At 34.9% G+C, this 23766-nt stretch overlaps 1 protein-coding gene across 1 annotated transcript in view; it reads right to left on the bottom strand.

The window, feature by feature from the left end:
* LOC117341280 (dynein beta chain, flagellar outer arm-like) overlaps positions 1 to 23766 on the bottom strand; it is a 101462-nt gene that overhangs the window by 35690 nt on the left and 42006 nt on the right. The window contains 21 exon segments of the mRNA XM_033903135.1: positions 386 to 542; positions 6593 to 6743; positions 7047 to 7213; positions 7629 to 7834; positions 10822 to 10839; positions 11374 to 11616; positions 11990 to 12226; positions 12410 to 12581; positions 12798 to 12961; positions 13265 to 13585; positions 13771 to 13897; positions 14519 to 14679; positions 15549 to 15677; positions 16034 to 16063; positions 16065 to 16205; positions 17349 to 17648; positions 18071 to 18184; positions 18310 to 18427; positions 18619 to 18776; positions 19257 to 19462; positions 22032 to 22058. Coding sequence (XP_033759026.1) covers positions 386 to 542; positions 6593 to 6743; positions 7047 to 7213; positions 7629 to 7834; positions 10822 to 10839; positions 11374 to 11616; positions 11990 to 12226; positions 12410 to 12581; positions 12798 to 12961; positions 13265 to 13585; positions 13771 to 13897; positions 14519 to 14679; positions 15549 to 15677; positions 16034 to 16063; positions 16065 to 16205; positions 17349 to 17648; positions 18071 to 18184; positions 18310 to 18427; positions 18619 to 18776; positions 19257 to 19462; positions 22032 to 22058 — 3347 coding nt within the window.

Raw genomic sequence — 23766 nt, 5'->3', positions numbered from 1 at the left:
TTAACGCTGCAAATGAAATCCTTATAAATGTAACACTGTTTTTCCTCTGTGACTCAAACTTTGGCAGTTTATCCAAAAGATTAAGGTGAAAGGAGTCTTTTTACGTAGGAATTATGAAAAAGACAATAAATTTCTTCACTTGCAATTTTTCTTTGAAGGAATATATGTAAGTGTTAACTTTCATGAATTTAAGCCTTTCATCCCTACTGAGCATATTGGACTTCAAATGACAAATGAATGGCAGAGTCCACAAAAGTTTCCTAGGGTTGAAAGGGTTAAATCTATTGGACAAAATAGAGGAAAATAAACCCTTCAAAAACTACAGTTGTTTTACTATCAGTCTGATATATATCACAGCCATAATGATAACTGTGTAAACACTCACAGCCTTCCTCTCCTCCAGGACGATCATTTCATGCTCCTGTTGTTTGCGGAGTTTAATGGCGACCTCGTTTTCGCGTCGAATCTGGTTGAGTGAACTTTTCACAGCCTCCTGGACTTCGTTAACCTCTTTGTGTTTGGTACTTGCGAGTGAAATATACCTGAAATGATGGGTCACAATGTAGTGTTGTGTATCGTTACATTATATCAACTACATGTATGTACAAAATTAACAAGCAATTGTGGAATTCATATTCCCAAGTTTCCCGACATATTGTAGGGTAAACATTTTTGAGGTAAACATGTCATTATAAATTATATAACAGGTTGACAGAATAAATTCTGTTGAGTCATAATGCATTGCTTGAAACACGAAGAAAAAAAATAAAGCCTTATAGAAGTTAGATGTTTTATTGAACATGTATTACAGGATAAAGTAAAGTGATTTGGCAAGACTTCTCTTCTCATCTGCTATTACCAAGCCCTTCCATACCGAAATAAAGCACACTAAAGTATACTTTTATGCTACTTTAAGTATACACTTTTTCCTACTTTTTTGAAAAAGTACCAAAAAAGTATACTTTTTTTGTACTTTTCTGGACTTAGAAATTTTTCAGAGTACTTTTTCTGTACTAAATTTGGACTCTGAAATTTCTCAGAGTACTTTTTTTGTACTTTTCTGGACTTAGAAACTTTTCAGGGTACTTTTTCTGTACTTTATTTGGACTCTGAAATTTTTCAGAGTACTTTTTTTGTACTTATTCTGGACTTAGAAATTTTTCAGGGTACTTTTTCTGTACTTTATTTGGACTCTGAAATTTTTCAGAGTACTTTTTTTGTGCTAAAATCTGACTTAGAATTTTTTTGAAAGATTGTGAAAATATGGATGTACTTTTTCCCTACTTTTTTGGGACTTAGAATTTTTCAGCTAATGCCATTGTGCTTTTTTTGTACTTATTATGGACTTAGAATATTTTCAGACATTGCGAGGGGTTATAGCATATTAATATTTTCAAAATTAAATCTGACTTTTTCAGTCGACTACAAATCTAAGACTAAAAAAATAATACCCAGGATTAACCACAACAAATATCTATCAAATAAGATACAGAAAATTATCATTTGGTAATATTAAATGTTTTTGATCTCGTTTTTTGTTGTTTTTTTTGTTGTCTTTTTTATGTTCTAAAAAATACTTTTCATACTTTGATCAGTACCACAGAAATTTATCAAAAAATAATTAAAATTCAACAATTATTATCATAAGTATTTCACTTCAATGTACTTTGTTAGTAAGGTTCACACATTTTAACGGTGATTTCTTTGTCACTTTTCGTTTGTATTTCCATATGCATCTCAGAAGTAATAAACTTCACATTGATGAATGTTACTATACGTTCATGTGACGAACGTCAAAACTTAGCTCTATAAAAATTTTGTTCCAGATCGTTCTTTAAAGTTACAGTATTTTGGCTTTAATTATAAACTCTTTAACGGAGTTTAAAACATTTCGTTTATCCAAACGTTAACCTCTACCAGATCGGGGATCACTCTACGAACACACATGTGCCCGTGCCTGTAATACGCTTTTAATTCATTCAAATGAAATTAAAATCACCTGCTCTTTGTCTGCATATCATATACTTGCTGGATATACGTGGTTTTAAGATTACATCTGATAATTGCACCCGAAATCACGTCGTGTTCTGTCAAAATATTCACCGATATACTCATATAAACATGTGTAATACTGATATAGTCACTCGGACGCTTCTTTGTAAAACGTATATTGAAGTCAAGCGCTGTGATGATCTCGATCTCGATATGGCTTGACTGACAACAAACAGGCATGATCAAGGAACAATATTCCGGTATTTAAATCAGAATTACATCGCATTCATTGAAATGGTGAAAGTGAACACAAAAAGAAAACTTTAATTTGTCTGATATTTATTTAGCAAGATCGTACGATAATTCGGACAACGACACAATGTAGCTGTACTCTAATCTGTTGTAGAATGATCTCGTAGGAGTGTTGTGTGTACAAATAAAATACTCTATTGTATACAAAAATCAAGATCAATACCAAGATCTATCATAAATATTTTAATTGATATAGTAGACGGCTTGAATAACTGCAACACCAAGATCGATCAAAAATATTTCAACTGTTTTAAACTAAATCTTGAAACCTGTGTGTTAAGCTAACAAAGCGATCAGGATATATGCTTAACGTCGTACCGAAAGTTAATTTCACCCGTGGTGTTAATTAATATAAGCGACAGTCGACTGTAATGGCAAATCATACCTAGCTTTATTGTTTATTGGAGTTACCTGTGTACCTCCCGTCTCACCTGTACACATATTGCCCCTCTTAGACTAAGTCTTATGCCCGCAGCGTTAATTATAACAATTTATATTGTCAAGCTTGACTGCCTTTCACTACGATCAGATCACAGGTGCTTACCCTCATTTAAACAAAACATCCGGATTACATAACAGGTACTGACGAGGCTTATACCTGTGTCAGATTACCATCGGTCGGTTCACCTATGACCTCGGGGCCGTGTACTTCGGTTTACAGAATCTACCGAGATTTGACGAGTTCGCTTCGTGCGATCATTTTGTGCAATGTGCAAGCTTTAAATGCTGAAGTAGTAATACCAAAAGTATGAAACAATAGAGGTTAAGGAAGTAGAATATAAAAAAACAAGTAATAAAAGAATGAAATCGATACAGTAGATCTCCGACAAAACTTTTTTTTTATCCCATGATGCAACAAACAGCGAGATTTTAGCGGGAAGTCTGATAGCCATGTTTGAATTTCACCGGATGTTTATCTACGGAAGAAACATAAACAAACACGATTTTGATATAGAATAGCCTAAAAACGAAATTCATTGTCTTGCCTAACTGAAGAAGATCGACTATCTGTCAGTAAGTGGCCAAAGAATATCAGCTTTCTTGTTGTTTTTGGCGACAAATGCTCATTTTCACCCGAAAATATCACAGATATCGCGACCAGGTAAGTTTACAATTTTATTATTTAAATCTATTTCGTCTTCTGCACGTTCCTACATCGTTTCACATTATATAGGTGAATAGGGGCCTACACATGTTAATATTAATACTTGATTACTTCGTGTTTCAGAGTTTTCATAATGAATTCATCACCGATTACAGTTTACACGGCCCGAGTTTAATTAACAAACTGCTAGATCCACGTGTGTTTCAATCGTAAGTATTCAATTTACAGATTTATGCTACCATACGCCTGGGATTTTATAAGCATCCTGATTGATAGCACCCAAATATTGAGAACAAGAAGAATTTTATTTCTTTATTGACGAACTTCGACGTAGTTATATTGCATTTTATTTCTGTCACGTAACGGTAAATTCGTAATATCTTTACTACATATTTCATGCATTTTGACAAATTTCCAATTAATTTTTATGACTTCGTTTTTCAATGGAATTTATTGAAATTTCACTTACATGTAAAGAATTATTTGCTTATTCATCTGATAATATTTACAGAATTTTTTGTAGTTGATTTCAAGAGATATTGCATAAAATTTCAAAAAAAATAGCAATGACATTTTTAAGTTAGAATATAAGAACGAAAGTAACGTCACATTTCGGGCAACATGTGTATATATCTATTTTAGGGAATATATGTAAAAATTTCGGTAAATGAGCTAATAATTGTCTGCTATAGTATATGGAATTTGAAGAAAATACATTAAAAAACGAAGTCAATAAAATCCATTGAAAATTTGTTGTATGTCATGATCATGATCAATTCACAAAAAAATGATCTCAAGAAATGATTGAATAAAAAAAATCTGTGTTTTGGAGTATTTTGATAGTTAGTTGCATAATTTAAGATGAAACAAACTTTCAGAGAATTCTGGAGTAGCTTGATTTTTATTAAAGTACTTATCCTTATAATTAAAAGTTTTATGTTGTAGCTTTAAACTTGTATACCTGTGGCTAGCTTTTCTTGATAAAAAGACTTCCAAGCAGACATGCATGTAATAAATGACAGTAAAGTGATCAGGTGCATATATAAGGAAAATTATCTACATTTTTATATTGAACAAATCTTCACAATTATTCTAAGTTTTGATATAAAAAATATTTTAAAATTTTCTCTTTCTTCCAACAGATTATGCAGTACATTCTGAAGTGACGGAAAGCTTGAAGATATTGCATTGTGGTCCGAATTGAGGGCAATGATTCGCATAAAGCAAAAAAGGAATGAAGAGAATCAGACATTTTATTTTTCGAATTCACACTTACTTCGATTTGACCAGTTTTTAAGCAAGCAACATTATGCATATACCATACTTCATTGTATTCAGTATGCATTTATGCATTGTTTTTTATTTACATTTTTTTGTTGTGTTTCCTCAAGAGGAATTATGATACGACAATTTTTACAAATGTTATTGCCCTTTTTATTTAGAATAGTATATTTTTTTTGTCTGGATCTCCTACATACACATGATATAAAATTGTGTTTTCCTGCTTGAAAAAAATATTAGAAGTATTTATCAAAAGTTATTGCCCTTATACATAGATGTCCATCTGTAAATCCTTAACCTCACCCTTAAACAAATTTCGAGCTTATTAGATCAAGACTTTGCTATGGCATGAAATTATACTCAGTGGAATTGTGATTGGATAACTAATCTTGTATTTCAATGTTTGTTTTCACTTGATACAATTGTGCATTTCTCTTAGGAATGGGACTGATGTATGTATTGTTTAAGCATGCAGTATTCTCATTTAAGCTTATCTCCTATATTTTCAGAACTAATTTCCTACACCATTAAATTAAGTCCCTTTTTTTGGTATTTTTTTCCTACTTTTTCAGTACTTTTTTTATACTTTTTCAGTACAAATTTCCTACTTTTTTAGTACTATTTTCCTACTTTTCTAGTACTTTTTTCCTACTTTTCCACTACTTTTTCAGTACTAATTTCCTACCTTATTGGTACCTTTTTCCTACTTTTTCAGTCCTAATTTCCTTCTTTTCAATACCATTTTCCTACTTTTTTGATACTTTTTCAGTACAAATTTCCTACTTTTTTAGTACTATTTTCCTACTTTTCTAGTACTTTTTTCCTACTTTTCCACTGCTTTTTCAGTACTAATTTCCTACCTTATTGGTACTTTTTTCCTACTTTTTCAGTCCTAATTTCCTTCTTTTCAATACCATTTTCCTACTTTTTTGATACTTTTTCAGTACAAATTTCCTACTTTTTTTAGTACTATTTTCCTACTTTTCTAGTACTTTTTTCCTACTTTTCCACTACTTTTTCAGTACTAATTTCCTACCTTATTGGTACTTTTTTCCTACTTTTTCAGTACTAATTTCCTGCTTTTTCTGTACCATTTTCATACTTTTTTTGTACTTTTGTACTTTTTCTGTACTTTATGGACTTACCTGTAAAAGTACTAAAAAAGTATAAAAGCACAAAAAAAGTACACCATCAATTTGGCCCTGTGCACTTTATACTATTATTGTACTTTTAATGTACTTTTTCTGTACTATATTTGTGCTTTTTCTGTACTTAATGAAAACAATAAAATGTACTAAAGGTATACTTTTGTTAGACTTTTTTTGTACTTTAGTACTTTTTTTGACTCAATTTGCAACCGTGTTGGAATATCGGTTCCAAATTGAGTCAAAAAAAGCATACTTTTTCTATGCTTTTTTAGTACTTTTTTCCCATACTTTTTTTGTACTTTATTTCGGTGTGGGCTATCACAAATTTGGCCGAGCCCTTGAATTATGGTCTTAAGTTTAAAGACTTAAATATTTGGGAGAGTTATTTAATGGCAAATAACAATGTTTTTCATAAATTAAGCAGCAATAACTCTGTTTCTAAGTTTGATGATAATTTGGATCATCTTTGTGGGAGTTATTGCATCGAAACAACAGAAAACTAAATTTTTCATCAATCAAGGGGCCATTACTCTGCCAAATGATACCCGTCAAAAGTGGCAAACGAACTCAGCCTAGCCCTTAAGGCTTGTTATAATGTTTGAAGAAAATCTGTTAACACTTGTTGCAAGGAAATGGCTGGAAATGATGTTTTTAGTTAATCAAGGGGCCATAACATTTGATAAACTTAATTTTTTAAATGACACTGCCTACAAACATTTTGTTGTGACTTTTCTCTCTAAAGACGATTTCTTACCTCTCTACAAACTTTTCGTAAGTGGTGTTGGTGATGTGTCGGTACTCGCCAGAATCTTTTTCCTGGCCGTCCTGCTGACGTAGTACCAAGTGCATGGAGGCCAACATGTGTGCTATGTTTTCTCGCTGTACATCTGTCATCCACGTGACAACTAATAAACACAGACATTGATAATAAATATAAAGTATTGGTATCAACTGAGCATATTACATCATACAATCAAACAGGCACAGGATTACTCAGAATATTGTGATTTTCTGTTAAGATTCTTGAAATTTCAATGTCACTATATTTATAAATTGATATTTTTGCCCATTACAGAAATATTTCAACTTCTATAGCCAGCACCTATTATCATTGAGCTACGCCAGCTCATATTTAATGTTCCTTTTTTCTGTTCTTACTCCAGGTGACAAAATGAAAATATTGAGCCATATATGCCGTGACCTCTGACCTTTGAGGTGGTACAGAGCGTGCTCCACCAGCTGTAGTTTGGACCAATGAGGGAGCCATATAAAGTTGACATTCTTGGTGAAGGCTGGATACTCTCGACACCTTCGCTGGAACATTTTACCACTGTCGCTGGAGATCAGGCAGATACGGAAGTTGTTTCTCACAGTTCTGTAATATGAAAATGTTCAATTATTTAACAACTAAATCATATACATATATAGTTATAGAAAATATGTTCTTCAGAAACTTCCAAAATATCATTATATCAAATAAGGGACATATATAATTGGGAAATATTTTATTTCTTAAAATATGCCAATATGTAAAAGGCCAAAAGAACATATCATGAAAATGCATCTTAAAAAAAAATTTGTTCCTGTTCTATATAATATAGGTCAACATTCTAGATATACAATGTGTATTAAACTGATTTCAATTGATGTTTGTCCTCAATTTCGTGGCAGAGGAGGACATTTTGTATAATATAGAATAAAGGGCAAATGATGAGATTTCAGAATGTACCTTATATAAGCTCCAGCCTTGTGTGCCTCAAATACTACAAAACTAGGTCACTGTGACTTACTGTAAGAAGAAGTTCCAGGCGGTGTCCCGTGTATAAGTCAGTCCAGCCTGGGTAACCTCTGTTCTGATAGAGTTGATGATGGTCGTCTGCTCCTCATACGTAAACAGATGACTGATTGAGCCCCCAACGATAAACTCGATGAGGTAGACGAGGAAGTCTTCCTCTAGTAACTCCTCCTCATGTAGTAGTAACAGAATCTTCTCTCCCTGTACGACATCAAATATCACTACACTGTACAGTTCTCTATACCAGGTACATCAAATATCACTACACTGTACAGTTCTCTATACCAGGTACATCAAATATCACTACACTGTACAGTTCTCTATACCAGGTACATCAAATATCACTACACTGTACAGTTCTCTATACCAGGTACATCAAATATCACTACACTGTACAGTTCTCTATACCAGGTACATCAAATATCACTACACTGTACAGTTCTCTATACCAGGTACATCAAATATCACTACACTGTACAGTTCTCTATACCAGGTACATCAAATATCACTACACTGTACAGTTCTCTATACCAGGTACATCAAATATCACTACACTGTACAGTTCTCTATACCAGGTACATCAAATATCACTACACTGTACAGTTCTCTATACATCTACTGCCAGGCGTAGTGCATAGTAAACGCAGCCATGTAACAGCTGATTTTAATCAGATTGTCCTTTAGATTTAGGATTCAAAGCACTGTTTGAATTGTTATTTTAGAATACACTCTATCACTGTTATAATACTAGAAGCAATTTTATTTATATGTGTTCAAAATTCTAGGAATAAGAATTTAAATGGTTTGACAAATATGTTTGACTGCTTTATCTAGTCAACCAAGGACAATTAAACTACCAACTTGTACACATATAAAGAAATGGCAAATCTTGTATTAAAAACATAACATAAAATGTGTGAATTAAATTTACATTAATTCTGATCTGTAATTTGAATAAAGTCAAAGCTAAAATTTCAAGCTTCATGCAACATTTATGAATCTGGATGGAATTCTTCTTGCATCTGTAAATGATATGATATGGTTGTGAAAACATTTTATGATATTTTCTTGTGGAAATTAAATGTGTATTTTTTAAGTGAATTATCTGTAACAGTGAATGACAACATCAGGCAACACAACTGGCCAACAAAACTAAACACATAACTCTCCAAAGGACATCTCAGATTTATCGTGTTAAAGCTGAATTTACCAGGTAGTAAGGCTTTTCTAAAAAGTTCATGAATTTCAACAAACTATAAATAAGCTGGTTTCCTTGTTAACTAGGTTTTGCCTATGATCATGGTTTTGCCCAAACTACACACAGTACATATACCCAGTCATGAGCAAAATGAGTTTAATCAATTTGAGTACATTAAGGATACAAACCATTTCCAGAGTCTTGATTACAAAATTACATCATGTTTTTGTGTGAAAACCTTGGTTATAATACAATACTCTTAAGTGGGTCAGGGTACAGAGAAACAATTGTCAACAAATCATTTTAATTCAATTTATTTAATTAAAATTCTTGATGTATGTAAAATGTTTTTAAGTTAGGAGAAGGCTAACTTAGGTGTAAGAACTTCTGCCGAATTCTTTTTTCAAGGCAATGAAATATGTTAAACCTATGAAATGGAGCTTTGTCCAAACATTGGACTTTATCTAGACGATTACAAAAATGTTCACCTGAAATACTTTAAAAGAGATATGGATGAGGAATCTGTGTTTGGTGACAGGTCAGTACTATGGGGTGTGACAAATATACGCGAGTGAGAGCCAGTTACAACACATGTACAGACCTATTAACTGGGAGTGAGCTGTGATATCATACTGGACATATATAATACATGCCTGTATAGAAAATATTTTACCTCACAAAATATACTGTGTGGGGTAGTCAACAGAAACGCATAGAAAAAGAGAAACATGAGCATGGTCAGGATTAGAACAAAATGGCTTCTATAGATGATTTAATGGCATTTTAGAAAATTTCTGAAGTTATCTTAAAATATTAGCATGCTTCGAAGGCAGACTCTTGACTTTAACTTACAACCTGAAACCTACAAAATCAATACTATAATCAAAACTTCTTTGCTATTCAAATAATTTCAAAAACGAAGTCAGTCAACTAGAATCAGCAGCAGAGAATATTTGTTTCAATTTGTTTTCTCGTGGCTTATATTATTTTTTGAAAAGGTGGTATGCACAAAATGACAATGTATCTACTCGTGAACTCTCAACTCACATGTACGATTGATTGTTGTAGTTCTGTAATATTCTAATCTTAATACTTTGCTTGATGTCAAGTTTGCAGTCTAGCAAAATGGCTTTGGAGCAGACAAACTAAATAAAACCAGTTTAACATCTTTAACTAATTAGCCCACACACACAGAAGTACAACGCTTCCTGATAAATCCCTCAGTAATATGGCCATATACTGTAATCATAATCACCCTCTAGCTTCAAGATAAAGAATTTCCCTCAAATTAATTTGACAGTCGGTAGAGCAAATTGACTGTATGTCATATGAGGTTCTATAGATCGGCTGTCTCCCTGTGTTCACCATTTGTAGGACATTCAGTATATAATCCAGCGATATAGGTTCTGTATATATGTTGCTATAGAAACAGTGACAAACACATCATCAACACAGTGCTGCATGAGTAGTCTGGTAGTCGTCCAACTACTGTAAAAACAGGTTTTAAATTAACTAAACTTTTTGACTAGTTATTGCAATTCTAAAAAATATTTCACAATACATGTTTGTTTCTTTTTCAATAATTGACAACATTAAGCTTCAAAAAGTTGTTAAATTAGAATATATTATAATTTTTATAGTCAGATAAATGTAAACATGTCTACGTTCACGATTCAGTTAAAACTCATGCAATGGTCAGTACATCGGCACACCATATTAGGGGTCAAGGTTGATGTCAGTAATAAGTGCTATAGGGATATCTGATGGTATTAATAGCCATAAATCGGGGATATCTAAAGGTATTGATAGCCTCAGTGTGGGGATAACCAAGGGTATTATTAGCCTCAGTGTGGGGATAACCAAGGGTATTATTAGCCTCAGTGTGGGGATACCCTAAGGATTAAGGTAGTTGGGATACCCCTGTGTGTGTGTGCTAGTTAGCTAGAATCTGATTAAACACAAAATGAATACGTGAAGTTGTTTTACATACAGGGCTGGAGCTGTTCACCTAGTAACAACAAGTTACAGTTCACACAAATAAGTAACATGTTTATACCCAGTACAAATCTTATGAATTTTAACTGATGTTCAAATTTGCAATAACTTTCTGCAGAAATTTGTCATTTTCTTGTCATAAGAAAGGAAGGTCAAACTATCATCATAAAGGTCAAATTGACATTAAAGGAAAAGTTAACATATTAAAGAAGGTTAAAGTATTGAAAGAATGGGAATTGAAACTGAAGAAATATATTGATTTCTGTCTGAATAACTCTTATGAAATAATACATGTTGAGGAAGACAGTGAAGTTATGGAAACTTACATTTGATGGAACATCGGTATTTGATAATGAATTAGAACGTGCATGAAAAAAATAGACTAATATGACAACTGAAGAGTCAAGTGTTGATTATTAATCAAATAACTATATCACATGATGAATGCGATGGCTAATGTCTAGTAAATCTAAAATTCTATCTATAGTCTTCTCTATCAATGCAAAGTCATTATACAATGTATAACCTTTGACCCGAGTATACTGACCTTTGACCCAGCACGGGTATAGCCCTGTACAAGGTCAGCCTTGAATTGGTCCATTTTGTATTCAGAGGTGGCGCCCATGGAGGATGGGTTGATCTGGTGAACTGTGTAGCCACACAAGTGGGCAGCCAGCTTCACAATGACTGTACATCGCCCCGGGCAACCCTCAGCGTTCAGTACAAGATGGGCGCTCTCGTGAGGTGAAGCGATGGTACGCGCAATGCGACATACCTGCTCGACAACCGACTGAAACCAAAAACATTCAATATTCACTTAATGACAACATGAAACAATTAAATCTTAATTATCTTATGTGATATAGTATTACTTAGACTCACTCTAGAACATTCACATTATAAATAAAATCGAGTTTTATGGTTTTTGTCTCAAGGATATGTCTGATTCTTGATTTCTGATTACCGGACCAAAAGTTTCAAACCAAGGGGAGATAATTTAGTATTGGAATTCAGCCCAGCAATATTCTTAACAAAAAATTAAAAGGCTTACAGGCCAGTCTCGTAATAAGCTTACTCCCTTACTTAAATAGGAGATTATGTTCATCACTACATGTACATCTTCTAACACTGACCATCCCATCAATGTCAAACATTACACTGACCTTGTACAGGGCTAACTTGATGCGAGGGTGTATTTTGTTGTACTCCTCAACCCCTCGTTCCATTAGGGCCTTGGCCTCGGTGTCGATGTACACAGGTTTGTAGAGATCCGTGCGTGCATCCTCCTCCGACACCTGAGAGCTGTGGCGCATGTCAATCATTCCGGCTGTGACTACACCACTATCCTGCTCTATTAGGTTACTGAACAGTGGGCGGCGAGTCTTGATAAGTAGCTGGATCTAAACATAGCACATAAGTCAACATTTTTGTAAAAATTCAACACTTCAATAATTCATACTTTTTGACTTATGGAAATAAACAAATTCCTAATAGATCTATATAATCAGTTATGCATGAATACTAAAAACTTTCTTAATACAGTTATAACTAGGAGAATGAAATCTGATCTGATCAACACTTACATATTCATCGGCTGTGAACTCCTTTTTAACAGCGGTAGAGAATGCCTGCTTGAACCGTCGGAAATCTACGTCCAACACCATACGATGGCCGTACACCCAGAAGGTCTCATGTTGCCATAGCAACAGTACATTTTTCTTGGAGCATCCAGGTTGAAGGGATAGACAGAGATTCCTGTTCAACACGAAAATACAGAAAGTCATCACCTCTGTCAAAAACTACAGTTATACCTAAATCACACTGGTTTTTACTCCAATCTATAAACCTAAGAGTAGATTTTTTCCACACATGTAAGTACATAATTCACCCAATCATTACACTTAAAAACATGCTTCATATGTTTTAATTTATTTCTATCAATGGGTTAACCGTTGAAGACGAAGGACTCACTTAAAAATGGTGGATAAGTCCCTGACGGTGAAGATGTAGTGACAGCGCTGGGCCGTCGGTAGGAACATGGTACGAAGTCGATCCTGGAGATCCACATTGACTTGTACAATCAGCGAGAGCAGTCTCCGCATGGCATCCTCCTCTTCCTTCTGTGCATTCTGGGCCTGGGTCAAAAGTTCAAAGGTCAAAGTAACAGGGTCATCAGGACAAATGTTTATGCTATAGAGTCACCAGGACAAAATTTAGGTCCTGGATGGGAGATCAAACAAGATCTTCAACTAAGTTCAAGGGAGATAATATTGGAAAACCTATAGAGATAAGAGAGCAACCTCATTTTTAATGCTCCCTTTAGGTTCAGAGGAATCTAGAATACCCATAGAATACCCTTATTGGATTGGGGAAAAGCAAGTACAATATCTCCTACTTTATGTGACTGTCTACTTGACAGTGATTAATAAGTTAATCACCTTCTCATCATGGCCATGATGTCCACCGGTAAGGTTTGCTGCACTAGATGTTTCTGGCGTGATGAAATGTGTGTGGAGGAGAGTTGAGAAGATGGTCTGGAGGTCAGAGCTGGTCGGGTAGGGACAGCCGAACACAGCGAAATGTCGGAGGAAACGCTGACTGATGGCTGGTACATTGGCCGTAGTGTGTGGGTTGATGGTGCTGACGTAGGTGACATTCTTTACGTAGCGCCAAGCGTGAGTGTCTTGGTTGTAGAAGCCTCCATCGTCGATATGCTCCCTAACCAATTCTAAAGCTGTCTGATGACCGTACTTATCAACCTGTAAAGATAGCATGTATATATGTATTGGTGCTTATCCTTCAGAAACACCTGGTCAAGTTATTTTTCAAGGGTCTCTGTGTCAACATTTTGTCAAACATTGTCTTTTATTGATTAAGAGAGAGCATGGTGACATCATTTAAATGTTGGTATTCTCCAGGGATAAACTGATAAATCTATACATACCTGAGACAAGTTGATGTCGTCCACCAGACAAAGGAGACGTTTGTTTCCCTTCGGGACGTATGTGCGCCCATGTTTCCACTCAAGTCGCCCATCCAGACGGTCGTACAACAGACGGGCATTAGTGAAACTGGAGATCAAACAAAAACCACTTGTAATATATTCTAACCCCAAACATTTAAGTATAGCTAGGCCTTAAAGATTATTTATTATTAAATTTGGTACTAAAAATTAAACTTTGTGGATGATGTGTACATGTAGCATAACTATTGTACTAAATCTCAAAATTTAACACTGGAAAATAACAAAAGTACTGATTTGAAATTGATGGAAGTACAATAGAAGTCTGACCCTGGGAAAAAAAGCGGAGTACCTGTAGAAAATCTAAGTGGTCGGCAGGTGACCCCTTTAAGGCCCGCTTGGGGAATCAATCCCCAGTGGCCTTGGTGAAAAGTGAGTGTTACCACAGTGCCACTCGACCATTATTACCCAATATTTTACCTGTTAGCCTGTACAGTGAGGGACGAGACCTTGGTTACCCAATATTTTACCTGTTAGCCTGTACAGTGAGGGACGAGACCTTGGTTACCCAATATTTTACCTGTTAGCCTGTACAGTGAGGGACGGGACCTCGGTTACCCAATATTTTACCTGTTGGCCTGTACAGTGAGGGACGGGACCTTGGTTACCCAATATTTTACCTGTTGGCCTGTACAGTGAGGGATGGGACCTCGGTTACCCAATATTTTACCTGTTGGCCTGTACTGTGAGGGACAGGACCTCGGCCACCTCTCCTGAACACACAGTACGGATTCTCTCATTGATGATAGCCGTTTTCCCACAGCCGTTCTCTCCGACCAGCACCACAGGTTTACCGTAGTCTGACAGCGTCCCCAACAGGTACATGAGTTGCTGAAACAGGGACATAAAACATCATCAACATCAAAATACAGGAACAAGAAATCTGACACCAATAGTTCTACCATTGTACTTTGTGACAGGTGGTGTTGATGGAGCTGAAGGAGCTTACCCTTTCAGAACACCTCAGCCCAGTTGTTTAAAAGATTAACTTCATCAATTGATTAGTGGAAACCTCAATTTCTTCTTTACTTCAAAACATTCCTTAAAATAGGCAGGGAGGAAGACTCTGACAAGTGTTATAGTTTTATTAAATTTTGTCAAGTTGGTTTTATCAGAAATGATTTTATGTTGATTTTGAATTTATTGTTAAACTGTGATTAACCTAATCACCTTTTGAACAACTGGGCCCGGATGTTATCAATAATAAATTATCTTTGTTCTTTTTAATTGCAATTCATTTGGTCTCCATTTACGGTGAGTTTTGTCTATACCTTTATTCTGCTGATTCTAAGCTAGAATTATGTATTTTTTTTTTACAATTTGGCATGTTTTTTTTTTTTAACATGTCAGCATGTCCTTAATATGATTCCAATAAAAACTTTTGATATAGTTATTTTTTGCATTTATCTTTCATGATGCACCCTGGTCAAAGTCAGACATATTTTATTCTAAACAAAAGCCTCCGTATAGCATGGAGATGTGACTTACCTCTTAGTTAATTACTGGTTTACCACCTACATGAATCCACCAATTATAATAGTAAGTATTCTGTTGACTTACCTAAGTTAATTACTGGTTTACCACCTACATGAATCCACCAATTATAATAGTAAGTATTCTGTTGACTTACCTAAGTTAATTACTGGTTTACCACCTACATGAATCCACCAATTACAATAGTAAGTATTCTGTTGACTTACCTCTATAGGGACCGTGTGTACGAAAGCCTCCGACGAGATCCCCGAGTGAGGGTCGCCACTGTAGTTAGTGATACTATCACACCAGCGTGTAAACTCGTGACTCTCACTATCCACGTAGAAATCAAACACCTACAACAGTACACAAGGCCATTTTGTTAAAGTTCTTATTAATAAGTAACATGAGAAAATAATAATTTCGATAAATGACTGATGCAAGAAAGCAATATTTTTAAAAACGTTCAGCAATTTAATTTCAAATAGTGAATTGGTTAATTCCTGGAACAAAGTTTTAGGATTTTATAGATCGGTCAAATAGTTCGCATTTTAATCTTAAACAATCAACAACAAAAATATTTGCAATCATTACATGTATGTATTTTGATGTTTTCTGATAGAATTAAATTGAAACCAGAGTAAAAGAAATGAAGTTTGTGAAGGGAGGTAACTCCCATTTCTGGGAGGATACCGTACGGACTGTGACTCACCGTGCCCTCGGCGGGGTACTCGATGTACTGGTTGAAACTCTACTTTCCACCACTGACTGAAGCTTTCTCTGTGCTCTACCTCCAGTGTTCCAGCGAATGCCCAGATGATTGCGAAGTTGAAGTATCGCTCATATTCAAGGTCACTGAGGTCAGGGTTGGAGTGGACAAGGGCCTAGAAACATGAGAGTTAGATAATGTTCGAATGAAAGGAAAATTCTGAGAAAGCTTGTAAACCAAGTTTGTGGATGGACAGAGAGACAGACGAACAAATAGTAACATTATTTGCAAAAATTAATTATCAAATGAGGACAAAGTCAGAGGTTATTTTATTTAGGATCAATACATTGTTACCATATTAAATAAAGAAAATGCATATTTGCTATTTAACTTGCATTCTTTAAACAATGATTAAATGCAAGTAATTATAATTAGCAATTTTAAAACAACTTTTCTCTATGTAAATGTCCATGACATACAAATAGGAAAAACCAGTATATAAACAAGCTATAATGATGTTTTTTAACTTTACTTATAAAAGTTGGGGTAGTTTCTGGGAGAACTATAGATATCAGCAGCGATACTAACCTCCAGAAGGGTACAGAATGTGTTGATATCAGGAGTGATACTAACCTCCAGAAGGGTACAGAATGTGTTGATGTCAGGAGTGATACTAACCTCCAGAAAGGTACAGAATGTGTTGATATCAAGAGTGATATACTAACCTCCAGAAGGGTACAGAATGTGTTGATATCAGGAGTGATACTAACCTCCAGAAAGGTACAGAATGTGTTGATGTCAGGAGTGATACTAACCTCCAGAAGGGTACAGAATGTGTTGATATCAGGAGTGATATACTAACCTCCAGAAGGGTACAGAATATGTTGATATCAGGAGTGATACTAACCTCCAGAAAGGTACAGAATGTGTTGATATCAGGAGTGATACTAACCTCCAGAAGGGTACAGAATGTGTTGATATCAGGAGTGATACTAACCTCCAGAAGGGTACAGAATGTGTTGATGTCAGGAGTGATACTAACCTCCAGAAGGGTATAGAATGTATATTGATATCAGGAGTGATACTAACCTCCAGAAGGGTACAGAATGTGTTGATGTCAGGAGTGATACTAACCTCCAGAAGGGTATAGAATGTATATTGATATCAGGAGTGATACTAACCTCCAGAAGGGTACAGAATGTGTTGATATCAGGAGTGATACTAACCTCCAGAAGGGTACAGAATGTGTTGATATCAGGAGTGATACTAACCTCCAGAAGGGTACAGAATGTGTTGATATCAGGAGTGATATACTAACCTCCAGAAGGGTACAGAATGTGTTGATCATGTTTTCAGTAGAGTGTGGTATCACACGTTTGTACTGGGGTCCGGTACGCTTCACTCCACCCAACATGTGTGGCTGGCAGCATTCTGTCAGGTAGTCAACTGTTTTCTGAACATACACATCACAGAATCCAGACAGAAGCTCACGGTCAGCTTCTGGACGTCGCTCCAGCCACTGGACCAACAGGAGCTTCCAGCCCACATCCAGCATAGACATATGGAGGATGGCAACGTTTGCCAGCAGAGCAGGGCTCATGTGTCCGACTGTCTCCAGCTGTGAAATATCAAAAGTTTAGAACCAGTTAGTAAGATCCTCACAGTAATTCAGATCACAAAAACAATTATAGGACACATGCAGTCAAACTTGATTATAACAAACTTGACGGGCCCAGAATCTGTTATAGGATATAAAGATGAATAAGGTTGAGCCAAAGTCAAGGTTTTTAATAACAAAGGTTTTTTATTTCTTCAGGCATTGCATAAAATTTTTGAAAAACAGATACTTTGATTCAAAAGTCATTTCATTGTTTTTTTGAAAAACATCCTTTTTCAGTCATGAAAATTAAAAAAAAACAAAACAAAAAAACTTGCAAAGTTTCATATTTTGTTATCTATCTTGATTATGCTTTTCATCCACTAAAACAAAAGCATTGAAACAAGTGTTTTCTATATTTATGTAAAAGTAAAGGTCCTTACCTCCCAGAAGAATCGTGTCGTGTCTGGGATGACCATCCTTTCATTGTTGCCTAGGACAACAGATCCATCGTTATTGAGAAAAGCGGCAAGTAACTCCATCTGTCCAACATCGGCCTGACGATGAAACAAGAAAAGGAAATAAGTTAATCACCCCAATAAAATACAACACCCAAACTGTAAGTTTGAAACAACGGATCAGAACTTCTAATGTGTACGAGTTAAATTTTTACATTTCCTACCTCTCCATCGAGTTGGACGATCTTCATGGTGGGTTTACTGTTAAAGTCATAGTTCATACTTGGTGGCTGGATACACAGCTTTCTGAGGAGGGAGGCAAACAGACCATCCTTCCACTCCCTGTAACAAACACAATCATCAAAGTTCAATGACCTATGTCACCTCTAGGTACGTTTTTAATCGTAATATGAAACTAGAGGACCCAGAAGTCTGGCATTAACCATTAAACTTCATTCGGTCTATGTATGATATTTACTATTTATCTGGTCTATAACTTTTGTTTATAAATTTTGATTTTACAGGAGACTTACTTGGTCTTTGGGTCCCAGTAGCCCATCAGTTCCTCAGACTCGACTGCCTTGGTGAACATCGTATGAACACTGATGGTTTTTCCTCGTTCACGCTCCGCCACAGCAAACGTCTTTATACACTCACTCTTACCACAGCCGGGGGGTCCCACCACAAATATCTACACAGACATGGAAACATAGATCTAAATCCAATGTAACGAAGGGGAAATTACATCATATCTTTTTTAAAACATTATCAAGAATCTAAAACAATGCACAAATTACTCTCTTCTATCATTTTTAATTCCTTGCCTCCAGCGAGTGGCTGGGTTTTCTTCATGTGACTATTCTTACCGTTTGCCAATGCCAGTGGGTGATTATACCATCTCCCAGAAATATCAAAGTATTTTTTATTTTGAAAGATAAACTCATTACCAACAGCTTCATTTGTTTTTCATAGTATCAAGTAGTCACAAAAATAACACTTTTTCTCTCTATTATGCAACAAAATATTTACCAATGTTCAAGTACAGCACATGTTTGATAGAGGTCATCATTTTCAGGCATTTTATTTGTTGGAAATTTCAGACGATTTCAGAGTGACAGAATTTGCTTCATAAAAACTCATTAAACTTTTAAATTTACAAACGAAGACTTACCGCCTGATGAGCTGCATTGAGCTGAGAGAGTTGAGCGACTCGTGACTGGAAGGCGACCCCTGGTAAAAGTCCGAGCTCACCGGTTGCCACGGCAATGGCATCGTGCATGTCCTCAAGGTTTTGGTTTTGGTTGGGATCAGTAACTGGCTGGAAACGTTGTGCGGAGTGAGCCATTGTCACAACTGGAGTGTTGAGGTTGATAGAGTCTGGAAACATTAACAGTGTGTTATTATACACTCCATCAGTCAATATCATAGCTATGACATTGATCCTCTGAGAATCACAATATCAAACTACATTGTAAGTAAGTATAATACTGTATAGCATGAAATATTTGTGAGTCCTTTTTTGTGGGGTCAACAACTGTAGATATTTTTGTAGTAAAAATATCCATGTGTACTCAATATGTAAATTTTTGTAGTTCCAATACAAAAACAGCGAATATTAATACACAAACATTAATCATTCCATGTTACACGTACAGCATACAGTGGACAATCAGGAATGCTTGACGATACATGGCTTCTTGATGGCAACATATTTGTACAGCTACTCAAAGTATAGTGTCCCTGACACCACTAATGTGATCTCAAGCAACGAAGAGTTATATTTCCGTAGCTTTTCTCTTATTTGGAGTTACTTCCCCTTTCACTTTTTCAGAAGAAATACATTCATTAATGTTACATTTTCAAAAAACGGTTTCATTTCTGGGATTCCATCTTCCCTAAACAAGGGTTATGGTTCGTCACACAACTCGTCTTGGTAAAGAAGAGAAGGCAAATTGTAACCCTTGAATAGAGTGAAGATCATGGGATTGTACTGATTTCTATGGTACCTTGCTATCGTTGAACCATATTACCTTATACTGTCCATCATCACATTTATACCTTTATAAGCCCATCAATGTCTGTTGCAGTGAAAACACCAACACACACTATTTCACTGTCCATCCCATCATTATTTGTATATTAAAAGTTTATGTGTTGGTGACTAACAGCTGGGCTTATTATAGGAATAGATATGGCATAATGTATGCTCGACAGTTCAATTTCTTAACTTTCCAGTATATACCTCAAAATACATTGTTCATGCAAAAAATATATTTTCATGCATGAGTAAGATTATATATCAAAATGCTCTAAAATTGGTAACAAAGAGAAAACAATGAATTAATATACGAGGACAATTCACTGCTATGAGGAACCTTACTACATATGTGTGCAGGCAATCTACTCTGATAAAGTGATACTACTGATCGTGCTGTAAAGTAGGATTCTATTGTAGCACATGCTGCGTTCACTAAGAGGTACTCATACAATAACATGCATTTCTGGATCTATCCAGGACAAAGTGTAATACATGTATATACAAATTATCAACATGGTCAAGTGTACAATACTACAGTTGAACAGAGTATATCAGTATATCTGTTTAGTGATAGGCTAAGTGGCACAGCTAGATTTGTGTATCAAGAATCCATAAGGGATGGTAACACATTTTTTCCCAATCAAAATGCTGCTTAATTAAGAAACCTTCACTGTATCATGATTCTAACACAGACAATGTTTCAAAAAGATTGATCAAATTCAGTGAGAAAATCTGTAGTCTAGGAATAGATTGAAATAAACAAAGGGAAATGACCTCTCAGAACCATCTGGTAAACATAACCAAATATTATGATTATAAATGACCTCTCAGAACTATCTGGTAAACATAACCAAATATTATGATTATGAAGGCAAGTTTCAAAGAGAGCGGGCAAAATCTGTGAGAAGAGATGTCCAATCAAGATAAATAATGAAATAAACAAAGGGCAATAACTCTCTGAAAGATTTTCAAATCAAAATGTCGCTCAAGAAAACGTAGAATGATATTAATAACAGGTATTGCAAAACATACAATGTTTGGTTCTGAAGTGTGAGAGATCTCCAGACAAAGTAAAGTTGATCAAAACCAGTAAGATACCTTAGTTACTGTCCGATTTTGATGGGTATATACAATGGTTTGAGAGTATCATTATGATGCACTAGCTAGCAGGGATTACTATATATAGACTTGGTGTAATCAATCATACAATGGTATGGTGCATTATCTATTCCACAGGTATACACAGTCAAACTCAACAACCAGCCACAACTTTAACAATTAACATGGAGTCATAATCATAATTCAAAACTTTTCCTGACAAATATTTCAGACAATTACTTTTATCAATTTCTGCAGTCAAAATGATTGAGTCACTCAATTATATAAGCAGAAACATACATCATATTTTTATGTAGTCAAGGTCTCTAGAGAGTTTGTGTATGGTTTGAGAGACTGTGCACCTTTTTACTATATATAGTACATAGACTCATGGCTCTCTCCTCCTATCCGTATAGCTTTGTGTGTAATAACATGGTATATCCTACTGATTTTCACAATTTTACTTCAACTTCTCTGTCATTCTAGGATGTCATAAGAAAAATATGTTTTACTGAAATTTGGATTCATAAGTACAGCACCCAAATACAAGTACCACCTGCCAAAATTTCATAACAAATAACAAAATAAGTTTTGTTATAAATTGAATGACATATGTATCTCCCCTGCAAGCAATTTGGAAATGCTACATTTTGATGAATGGAATCGAATGTTATTTTTACATCCAGTAAATATCTAATGTCTGTTATCATTGTACATTATTGCTAGTTTTGTGAAAACCAGTTGAACATTTCATCTAATATTGTGCTTGTCTGGAATCTGATCTGCTTTAACTAGTAATTGAATACATACTCAACAGTTTAAACTCATAAGATATCCCTACAAGATGAAAAAAAATAAACAAATATAATAAATTAACTAAATAATGTGGCAATGATAAGTGTAAAGTCAGCATTACAAACAATATTTCAAAATGAACCATGCTGCATCAAATAAATACATTAAAAGCTTAAAATTAATTCCTTGGATTGACTAGACTGAGATAAAAACTTACCACGAAATCAACCGCCAGTATGTAATACAGTGTTACAGAATCTCTCAATATACAAACACGATGTAATACAGTATTACAGAATCTCTCAATATACAAACACGATGTAATACAGTATTACAGAATCTCTCAATATACAAACACGATGTAATACAGTATTACAGAATCTCTCAATATACAGACAGGATGTAATACAGTATTACAGAATCTCTCAATACACAAACAGGATGTAATACAGTATTACAGAATCTCTCAATATACAGACAGTATGTAATACAGTATTACAGAATCTCTCAATACACAGACAGGATGTAATACAGTATTACAGAATCTCTCAATACACAAACAGGATGTAATATAGTATTACAGAATCTCTCAATACACAAACACGATGTAATATAGTATTACAGAATCTCTCAATACACAAACAGGATGTAATACAGTATTACAGAATCTCTAAATACACAGACACGATGTAATACAGTATTACAGAATCTCTCAATATACAAACACAATGTAATACAGTATTACAGAATCTCTCAATACACAGACAGGATGTAATACAGTATTACAGAATCTCTCAATACACAGACAGGATGTAATACAGTATTACAGAATCTCTCAATATACAAACACAATGTAATACAGTATTACAGAATCTCTCAATACACAGACAGGATGTAATACAGTATTACAGAATCTCTCAATACACAAACAGGATGTAATACAGTATTACAGAATCTCTCAATACACAGACACGATGTAATACAGTATTACAGAATCTCTCAATACACAGACACGATGTAATACAGTATTACAGAATCTCTCAATACACAGACACGATGTAATACAGTATTACAGAATCTCTCAATACACAGACAGGATGTAATACAGTATTACAGAATCTCTCAATATACAAACAGGATGTAATACAGTATTACAGAATCTCTCAATATACAGACACGATGTAATACAGTATTACAGAATCTCTCAATACACAAACAGGATGTAATACAGTATTACAGAATCTCTCAATACACAGACACGATGTAATACAGTATTACAGAATCTCTCAATATACAAACAGGATGTAATACAGTATTACAGAATCTCTCAATACACAGACAGGATGTAATACAGTATTACAGAATCTCTCAATATACAAACAGGATGTAATACAGTATTACAGAATCTCTCAATACACAAACAGGATGTAATACAGTATTACAGAATCTCTCAATACACAAATAGGATGTATTTACATTCATTTTCTATTTAAATTACTTTTCTTATCAATTTTAATTATCTATATATATAACTTAACATTTTAATGATTTAACTTTGCCCCCCCCCCCCCCCCCCCCCCCCCCTAAACACCACACAAGTTTAATATAGGTGTGTTGTGTTTTTCCCAGTTGATTTTACATAATCCTTGTTATTTCCCACATTTTTGCATTCAACAAGACACTGAAAGCAACATAATTACAAAATATTGTAGACATTATAAGTACACATATAGATGTGTGGATTCGACGA

The sequence above is a fragment of the Pecten maximus genome, chromosome 13 (assembly GCF_902652985.1).
Source record: "Pecten maximus chromosome 13, xPecMax1.1, whole genome shotgun sequence".
Taxonomy (NCBI): Eukaryota; Metazoa; Mollusca; class Bivalvia; order Pectinida; family Pectinidae; genus Pecten; species Pecten maximus.
Note: the sequence above shows the minus strand (reverse complement) of the source record. Positions and strands in the feature narration are given on the sequence as shown.